The sequence below is a fragment of the Rutilus rutilus genome (assembly GCF_951802725.1).
Source record: "Rutilus rutilus genome assembly, chromosome: 1".
In the NCBI taxonomy this organism is placed as follows: Eukaryota; Metazoa; Chordata; class Actinopteri; order Cypriniformes; family Leuciscidae; genus Rutilus; species Rutilus rutilus.
In genome coordinates, this window is record NC_140209.1 from 47787420 (window position 1) to 47797691 (window position 10272).

At 38.3% G+C, this 10272-nt stretch overlaps 1 protein-coding gene across 1 annotated transcript; it reads right to left on the bottom strand.

The window, feature by feature from the left end:
* Positions 1-2238: 2238 nt before the first annotated feature.
* phb (prohibitin) lies at positions 2239-7092 on the bottom strand. Its single transcript, XM_084394193.1, has 7 exons — positions 7011-7092; positions 6437-6531; positions 6142-6303; positions 5037-5179; positions 3658-3774; positions 3475-3570; positions 2239-3017 (listed from the first exon to the last, which is right to left on the bottom strand). The coding sequence occupies exons 2-7, from the start codon at positions 6519-6521 to the stop codon at positions 2805-2807; spliced, it is 816 nt and encodes a 271-aa protein (XP_084250319.1). The 5' UTR covers positions 6522-6531; positions 7011-7092; the 3' UTR covers positions 2239-2804.
* Positions 7093-10272: the final 3180 nt, after the last annotated feature.

Here is a 10272-nt window from a genome sequence, read left to right on the forward strand (position 1 = left end):
AAAATGCACTGAAGATTTCTTGAAAAGAAACAAGCTTAGATTTGGCCTAAAAAATATGTGTAAAATGAGAAAGGCAAAAGAATGTGGTAGATGTTTTTATTCCCAATAAAGAAAATCTGTGTGTCAAAATAACTATTATTATTATTATTATTATTATTATTATTATTTTACAACTCTTAATGTACAGGCTCCTTGCATTAAACTCAATATGGACATTTAGTCATTTCTTTATGTTTCATGGTATCTTAGGTGTATGCCAAGGCATATGATTTCAGATTTAAAAGCACTGATGCCCTCTAGTGGACACTAAAAGGCATATTTGCCAAGTCTGAAGTGTGTTTCACAAATCGTCCTCTTGGAATTATAAGGTTCTATCTGCGTTCTGTGCAGTTTTGAGATATTGAGCTTTAAAGTTTTTGCATTCCATTCGACTGTGTAGAAAGAACATTTTTATTTTCTAAATAAAAAGTTCCAAAATGTACACAACTTAAAAAACAACATCACGTAATGTAAAGAAGTGGTCACAGAATAAGAATATGTGAATAACTAAATTTTGACAAAAATGTCAGATCGAATCTTATAATTCCAAGGGGACGAAATGTGGCCTAGACTCTTAAAATGTAGCTTACATAGTTAACTAGAACATTACATCTAGAAAGAGTCAGGAACTCTACTCAAAAGACTTCAGAGTATAACTTTCGTTATATGAAACGATCTGGGGCTGTATGTATAAAACTTCAAAAAGTTAATAAAGAGATTGAATTGAATTATTGAGCAGTTTAGTCAAAATTTTCTGAAGAGACACGATTGCTTTATATGATGAACAGATTGAATTTAGGCTTTTATTCACATGTAAACATTCATCAAGGCACACATCAGTTGTGGTAAACAGAAGCTCAAGAATGTTCGCTTGACGTGCGAGAACCATGCAGCACGTTTGAGCTTCAGCAAGAACCAATGAGGTTTATTCTCGTGTGTTACGCAGCACGTTTGAGCTTCCACGAGAGGTTTCTTGTGCGTCAAACAAATACCGTTGAGCTTCTGTTTATGTTCGCTGATAAATGTTTATAATATGTGAATAAAAGACTAAATTCAATCTGTTCATCATATAAATTGATCGTGATTCGTGTCTCTTCAGAAAATTCGGACTAAAACACCCAAATTCATATGGATTAGTTTTATGATCTGTTTATTAACCTTTTTAAGGCGTCAAAGTGTCAGTTGTGTAGCTGTCAATGGAGAGACTGAAAGCTCTCAGATTTCATCAAAAAGATCTTCATTTGTATTCTGAAGATGAGTGAAAGTCTGATGGGTTTGGAACAACATGAGGGAGAGTAAATAATGACAGAATTTTCATTTTTGGGTGAACTAGGGTTAGTTCACCCAAAAATGAAAATTCTGTCATTATTTACTCTCCCTCATGTTGTTCCAAACCTGTATTAATGTCTTTCTTCTGCTGAACACAGTAAGTTATTTTAAAGAATGTTGGTAACCAAACAGTTGATGGCCCCCATTGACTTCCATTGTATTTTTTCCCCCATACCATGGAAGTCAATGGGGCCCATCAACTTTAGCTGTTTAGCCATTTTAAACTAAGGACTACAGTGATGTCAACCCAAAAATGGCCACCAAAGTTTTGCCTTGCTTTTTTTGTACCTGTAGTGGTAGTTTGTCTTTTTTGCCAATTAATTTAGTCCGATAAATACCTTAACCAGGTTTAGCGTTTTTGTTCTTGTACTCTAAAAAATGTACTCTAATCGGCTTTTTACATACGGCCCTAGGTCCCCTTTTGTTTTCTTTTCCTCAGAATTGTGAATATTAATATGTCTTTTATTTCAATATGCACCTCTAACCACTGGATATCACTATTGGATTGAATTCTGAGGGTTTGGGGTGGAAGAAATGTGGGTAGTTTATTGTTTTCTATTTTCCATTTATTTTTTCTATTTCAAATTTTAGGTTGGGTATGAATATGACTAGGATTTTGTTTTGTTTCTCCCTTTATTGTATGTAATTGTAATTACAATGGATTTTGTGAAATTGTTAAAAATATTTAAACACAATTTAGGCCTAAGCAGTGAATAAGAAATTGGTCTATATAGCATTAAATTATGAATGACACATACATTTTGAATTCCCATGTGTCTATAAATTAAAACAATGGATCTCTCATTACAGTTTCTCATTTTCTAAGACAAAAAACAACATTGAATTTCATTTGAAATGAGACGAATTCAATTGTATTTTGGTTTAATATAAATGAATCACTGTTTATTGATTATTTTATCAATTCGCCACTTGTAGAATACAAGGGCATTCCTTCTGCCACATACATACAATAACAAAACATTTTCAAACCAAAAAAACACAACACAGCCGGTCCTGCAGGAGCAGAGAGTGAGATTGATGTCAATCATCCAGCAGCATGGCACACATTGACAGTGCAGTCTGTGTGTCTCACTACTTATGAACGTACAATTTAATTTCAAACAATATCAACTCGCATTTAGCAGAGAGAACATTTCAAATGCAAATATATATGCACAGGCAGTACATTTGCATACACACAGACTCTTTTCAATTGCTGTAACCACCTTGTGGCAGTCCATACTTTCAGGAAGAGAGCAAGTAAATTCTTGGACTAAAAGAGAGAAAAACACAAGTTGTCTTTGCCTCTATAAAGTTTGCCTATAGGCTGATCAGATAGTTGCATGGTGTCTACAGACATAATCTTTTCCAAAAGTAGCCAAATTTGGAACAAAAAAAAGAGAAGTGAGTGTGTGTGTGTGTCTCTAGTTTCCCTGTCACTGTGGTAACTGAAGGAGCGTTCCCTGTCCAGACGGGAGGTAGGTAACATTGCGAGAGCGGCTGAGCTGGAAGGCGATGTCCTCGGCTGCCTCCAGCTTTCTCAGCTCCACCAGGCCGTCACCAGCTACTGCTAGAGAATCAGCGATCAACAGCGCAGCCTGGGAGTCTCCTTCTGCTGATATAATGGCTGCCTGCTTCTGCTGTTCTGCCTGAGAGACAATTACAGAGACAAATGTTACATCACCTGTTGCTTATGGGAAAAACAAACAGTTTCACCTTTTAATAATTAATTTTGCCTTTAAAATATTAATTAAACAAATAAATATATACATAAATATATAATATATACTACCATTCAAACGTTTGGGGAAAGATAAAAGTATGTTTATTCAAGGAGGCAAATTTCTGTCAAATAAATTCTCTTTTTGAACTTTTTATTCATTTCAAAAATCAGATAAATTTTGCACTAAGCAAAATGCACATTTTGTTTAGCAGGTGATTTTGGTGTTGATAGTGTGCGTAACTCAAAACATTGAGAATCATTTATATAAACAACTTATAGGTTTGGTATCGAAATGGGGAGTAACTCAAAGACAATTTTTACTTGCATTTGGCAAGTGTTTATTTCAGACCATGCACTGCACTATTCCATTTTGAGGCTCTTACCTTCTCTACAACAAACCTGGCTCTCTCAGCCTCCTGCTGTGCAACCTGCTTCATCTCAACAGCCTCAGTGAACTCCTTGCCAAACGTCAGATGTGTCTGAGGGGAGAGAGACAAAAGGGTGAGACACTGGAGGAGAGAGGAACTGAAACATCAACAGAGGGGGGAAAAAAAAGAGGTCTTTACCAGAGAGACGTCATCTAGAATGAGACCGAAGGTGGATGCTCTTTCTGTCAGATCTTCACTGACCTGCCTGGACACCAGCTCTCTCTGAGTGATGAGCTCACCGGCATCAAAACGGGCCTGCGGAAAATTGAAACACCTTAAAATTCCATTTAATCCGTGGCAGGTTTTAGTTTCATCTTATGTTCCGTAGACGTTACCAACATCCAGCCCTATACACATAACCATCCAAAAGTTCGGGCTGGGTACGATAAAAAAAAAAAAAAAGTTTTTGAAAGAAGTCTCTTATGCTCTGCATTTATTTAATCAAAAATACAGTAAAATCAGTAAAATATTACAATTTAAAAGAACTGTTTTCTATTTTAATTCATTTAAAATATAATTTATTCCTGTGATGTCATCATTACTCCAGTCTTCAGTGTCAGAAAACATTCTTAATATGATGATTTGCTGCTCAAGAAACATTTCTGATTATTATCAATGTTGAAAACAGTTACTGTTCGTTCACACCGCCGCCAGCGAGAGCGTCAAAGTGGCCGGAAGTCATTCATTTTCAATGTGAGCCGGCGGCGAGCTCCGGCGAGTAGCGGTGTGGGCAACTTTATGATAATGAGCTATGACACGGTTCGGCGGCAACCAATCGTAATGTAGAAGTCCTCCGCTTGAGAGGATTCCAGAGAACACAGTCGTGTAAACTTTGGTTCCGACCAAACATTAGTTCCCATTTCCAAGCAGCTGTGGCGGGTTTCCCATACGACGTGTCCCATATGCATTAAGGCTACACTTCAAACAGGACAGTTATTGTAATGTAGGCTGCACACAAATTAATGTTAAAGGAAGTTCACTTTAAAATGAAAATCCATCCTAGGTGTATATGTCTTTGTTCTTGCAGAGGGGTTAATAAAGGCCTTCTGAAGCGATGAGTTTGTGTAAGAAAAATATTAATATTGAACATTACAAAGTAAAATTCTAGCTTCCGGCCAAACGCCTTTTTTGAGCTTCAAACCGATGGTTGCAATCCACTGCCATTATAAAGCTTGGAGGGTGTTTATTAATTATTATAATTATTGCGGCCCCTTTAAATAAAGTTTACAAAACCAAGCTTTCGATCTACATTAGAGTCAACGTATCTTTCTACAGCGTTGTTGGCAGGGCGGCAAGAGCGAATTTTGACGTCCTCGCCGGCGGCAGCGGTGAACACAGTTATGCTGCTTAACATTATAAAAACCATATGTTGATGTTTTTTGTTTAAAAGAACAGCGTTTTACAAATGTCTTCACTGTCACTTTCGATCAATTTAATCCATCCTGGCTAAATCGTACTGACCCCAAACTTTTGAAGAGTAGTGTACATGTCTTCGTAACGTTATGTATGACACTCACCACTACAGCCTTCAGAACCTCAGTGGTGATGGAGGGCAGCACTCTCTCATCATAGTCCTCTCCGATACTCATGAAAATACGTGGCAGTTGTCCAGCAACTGGTCTGAACAGGATTCTCAGCGTGATGTTCACATTCTGCAAATCTGAGAAGGACAAAGACAGACCATGAGCCAGTTTTATTAGTAAAGACAAAAGAATGAACAGCAGAGACGCAAGAAACCTCAACATATTGTGAGATAAACATTAAAGAATAGACAGGGCAGACATAAAAATTCTAGAACAAATGAAGAACAGCAGTCAGTGGCGTAACTTTGGTTAAAAAAGTGGGTTGGGGGTGCTAATACAATGATATGTACAATAACAATTGCAGAAAAAAGAACATTACAATGTCCAGAAAATCAATTCCAATAGTACACTTGAGTTTAATTTATCGACACAGAAGTCATGTTTAACGTGATAGTTTCATCCTTACATTTACTATATATAGTACAATATTAGTCCTGAGATTCTTCACGTCAGTGAATATATATATATATATATATATATATATATATATATATATATATATATATATTCACATGGAACACTCTTGTGCCTTAAGGGTCTGGTGGCAGAACTTTTGTTAAAGGGTTTGAGAGGTTTGGGTTCTAATCTTCCCTGGTATTGTTTTTTTTTCTCTCATTAAAACCAAAGGTGTTCATCAGTGATTGTATATCAACAGCAGGGACATATTTATGTGCATTTGGCTTTGGATTTCACAGGAGCGAATAGAGTCTCCGCAAGGGTGCTAAGCGATAGATTGAATTGCTCGTCTGTGCAGAGAGAACTGATAACAGCAGCAACAACCACAACAAACAACACATTCCAGCACTAGATCCCCTCTTATTTAACACAAACTAATTAATTGCTAATTAAATGGAGATGTTTTTTTCTGTTAGGTACATCCGTGCCACGAAAAGTTTTAAAAAGTGGTGGGGACAATATGGACCCTGGCAAAAAGTGGTGGGGACAATATGGACCCTGGCAAAAAGTGGTGGGGACAAAAGTGGCTCAAATTACGCCTATGGCAATCAGACAGAAACAGTAAAAGAATGGCATGATGTACCTTTGCTACCAGTGATCACTGGCACATTACGTGGACGGGACCTGCAGTCAAAGATGATTGGCTTCTGTACCCAGGGTATAAGGAAGTGTGTGCCCTCCCCAACAACATCATCCTGGACACCTCGAAACCTGTTGAAGATGACAGCCCTGTGTCCCGCATCCACTGCAATGGAAAAACAAAAGATCTTCAAATTTAAATTAAAACACGTAGCTTGACATATACATTTTATAACCTCAATACTGTTTTATTAGGTACATTACACAGAATTTAAGTAGTTGAGCACCACTGAACTTACCGTTAAATAGAGCAGAATTAACTACACCTCCTCCGATGGCCAAGGCCAATCCCAGCTTTCCAATGGACTCAAAGAGTTTCGCCATGGCAACAGTCCTGATGAGAGAAGCACATTAATCACAATCATCGCTTCATGACGATCACTTATGAATATAAAAGCCCTTAAATAATCAAAACATTCCGTCCGGTTAGCCTTGACTCTTCAGCAGTGGCATGACATGAATGAAACGTGCTAAGCTGTTCTCACTTTGAGAGGGTCAGACATGGTCAGCGAAAAGCATCGGTAAAACAACCTTACAATTATAAAACACTCCAGATAAATTGGTATTTGCTAACACAATAACTTATATGAGAAATATCAACAGGGACAAAAATACTTCCGTCGTAGTGAAGTTTAATTAATTAGCCTGCTACACGCTAATGTTGCAACTGACATGCAATCATGTCCTCCTGCCAACCTTCCCACAAAGATAAATTCCCTTTCAATAGTCCACATTATAATTATTGGCGCTGTGTAAATAAAACAAATACATCAAATCCATATTAAAATAATCTCTCCCAACGTGACCACTCACCCACTACGCTGTTAGATCACAGTGACCTCCACCAGAGCCTGCGCACGAGAAACACATGAAAAGGTGGCGTTTGAGCATGCGCAGAAGCTTCAACATAGACTCCTCTGATTGGAGAGGGGGACACGGAAGAGAACGCCCCCGTGAGTAACGATAACTTTTATTGGGTGCACGTCTGCTCTTTGCTTGTTATTAGAATGAGGAGTGAGGACTTATGGAACACAGAATGTGGGTGTTTCTGTTGGACCTTTGGCACTGACTGATGGCTTTTTACAGTTGAACTTAAACATTTCGTTAAACGTAGTAAGGCAAGGCAAGTTTATTTATATAGCACATTTCATACACAATGGCAATTCAAAGTGCTTTACATAGAAGAAATTAAAATAATAAAAAGAAATAAGAATAATTAAAACAGTTTAGAAAAATAAAATACAGTACAGTACAGTACAGTACAGTACAAACAGTCGGACGAACAGCGGCACAGTGCTCATTCAGTAAATGCACAGCTAAACAGAAGTGTTTTGAGTCTGGATTTGAATGTGACTACTGTAGGAGCACATCTGATCTCCTCTGGAAGCTGGTTCAGCTGCGGCTGGCATGATAGCTAAAAGCAGAATCTCCATGCTTAGAGTGAACCCTTGGTATTTCTAGCTGATATGATCCTAATGATCTGAGTGATCTGTTGGGTTTATATTCAGTGAGCATATCTGCAATGTATTGAGGTCCTAGGCCATTGAATGATTTACAGTGAGGAAAATAAGTATTTGAACACCCTGCTATTTTGCAAGTTCTCCCAGTTGGAAATCATGGAGGGGTCTGAAATTGTCATCGTAGGTGCATGTCCACTGTGAGAGACATAATCTAAAAAAAAAAAAATCCAGAAATCACAATATATGATTTTTTAACTATTTATTTGTATGATACAGCTGCAAATAAGTATTTGAACACCTGTCTATCAGCTAGAATTCTGACCCTCAAAGACCTGTTAGTCTGCCTTTAAAATGTCCACCTCCACTCCATTTATTATCCTAAATTAGATGCACCTGTTTGAGGTCGTTAGCTGCATAAAGACACCTGTCCACCCCATACAATCAGTAAGAATCCAACTACTAACATGGCCAAGACCAAAGAGCTGTCCAAAGACACTAGAGACAAAATTGTACACCTCCACAAGGTAGGGATGGGGAAATGAAGCCTCATGAATCACTGAAGCTTTCCCCTAACTGTTCCGGGAAAAGATTCAAAGCTTCGAGAGTGTCGAGAACAGCGCCATCTGGTGCTTATTTAAATTAAAGCAGCCTGTGTTAGAAGCTCTGGCAGGTGAAGCAACCACAACACACTCCATAGTTTCAATGTTATGTGTACAAATAAAAACCTTACATGTTTGTGTTTGTTTTGTTCATTAAATAAGTTATTTTACCCATTAAAGTGTGACAATTAAAATATAAAATGAGCTTATATGATTCAATAAGATCTAATGTAGGCCTTCTCTCTCTCTCTCTATCTCTCTCTCTATCTCTCTCTCTCCACACACACACACACACACACACACACACACACACACACACACACACACACACACAAAATGAATAAGGACATTGTCTGATAGGATCATCTGTTATTAAATGTGCTTATGACACTTGTTACTGATAGTGCTTATGTAACTGTAGGAATGACATAAAGTTGATAGTTTTTAATTATTTGTATTATTTTAGGCTGTTGCCATTGCTAAAATACAAACCATTCACCAAACACCAACACCCCTCTCCCCTAATCCCACCCTAAACCCAAATACCAACACCAAATTACCTAAAATCACCAAAAAGTGCAAAGATTTTACAAAAACAAAAAGAAAAATTCATTTTGCTTATTTAAATGTAATATATAGATTAACTTTCAAAGTACAGCACTCTCCTCACAAACCCATCAACCAGACTGAGGAAACACTCGTTAAATACGATCTGGAGTTCGAGCCTTCTAAAAAGCGAAATGCGCACGTGACTGGAGAGAAAGTGAGGCTTCGTTTGTCATCGATCACGTGACTCTAGTAAACCGTTTCGCTTGTGTGATACGCGCATCGAAGCTTCAGTGTCATATGTAACATCACTACCACAAGGCTGGAAAGGGCTACGGGGAAATTGCCAAGCAGCTTGGTGAAAAAGGGTCCACTGTTGGAGCAATCATTAGAAAATGGAAGAAGCTAAACATGACTGTCAATCTCCCTCGGACTGGGGCTCCATGCAAGATCTCACCTCGTGGGGTCTCAATGATCCTAAGAAAGGTGAGAAATCAGCCCAGAACTACACAGGAGGAGCTGGTCAATGACCTGAAAAGAGCTGGGACCACCGTTGCCAAGGTTACTGTTGGTAATACACTAAGACGTCATGGTTTGAAATCATGCATGGCACGGAAGGTTCCCCTGCTTAAACCAGCACATGTCAAGGCCCGTCTTAAGTTTGGCTCTGTAAGAAGCATATCAAGGTTCTGGCGTGGCCTAGCCAGTCTCCAGACCTAAACCCAATAGAGAATCTTTGGAGGGAGCTCAAACTCCGTGTTTCTCAGCGACAGCCCAGAAACCTGACTGATCTGGAGAAGATCTGTGTGGAGGAGTGGGCCAAAATCCCTCCTGCAGTGTGTGCAAACCTGGTGAAAAACTACAGGAAATGTTTGACCTCTGTAATTGCAAACAAAGGCTACTGTACCAAATATTAACATTGATTTTCTCAGGTGTTCAAATACTTATTTGCAGCTGTATCATACAAATAAATAGTTAAAAAATCATACATTGTGATTTCTGGATTTCTTTTTTTAGATTATGTCTCTCACAGTGGACATGCACCTACGATGACAATTTCAGACCCCTCCATGATTCTAAGTGGGAGAACTTGCAAAATAGCAGGGTGTTCAAATACTTATTTTCCTCACTGTATATACCAGTAATAATACTTTAAAATCAATCCTAAATCTAATGGGAGCCAGTGTAAAGACCTGAGGACTGGTGTGATATGTTCATATTTTCTGGTTCTGCTCAGAATCCTGGCGGCAGCGTTCTGTATGAGCTGCAACTGTCTTATGGTGTTTTTGGGAAGGCCAGTGAGGACTCCATTACAATAATCCACCCTGCTGGTGATGAAAGCATGAACAAGTTTCTCTAAGTCTTGTCTGGAAACAAAGCATCTAATTCTAGTAGTTGTAGTCTGTTTCGATTGACCTGTAATTGTTTGTGGTTTTGTGATGTTTGCTGTTCTGCTGCAGGTTATTTAGG

Coding starts and splice junctions, on each gene's coding strand:
- phb (XM_084394193.1), bottom strand. CDS start 6,521: ATGGCGAAACTCTTTGAGTCCATTGGAAAGCTGGGATTGGCCTTGGCC. Junction 3,571..3,657: donor TTCTAGATGACGTCTCTCTG/GTAAAGACCTCT, acceptor CTCTCCCCTCAG/ACACATCTGACGTTTGGCAA. Junction 3,018..3,474: donor CCAGGTTTGTTGTAGAGAAG/GTAAGAGCCTCA, acceptor ATTGTCTCTCAG/GCAGAACAGCAGAAGCAGGC.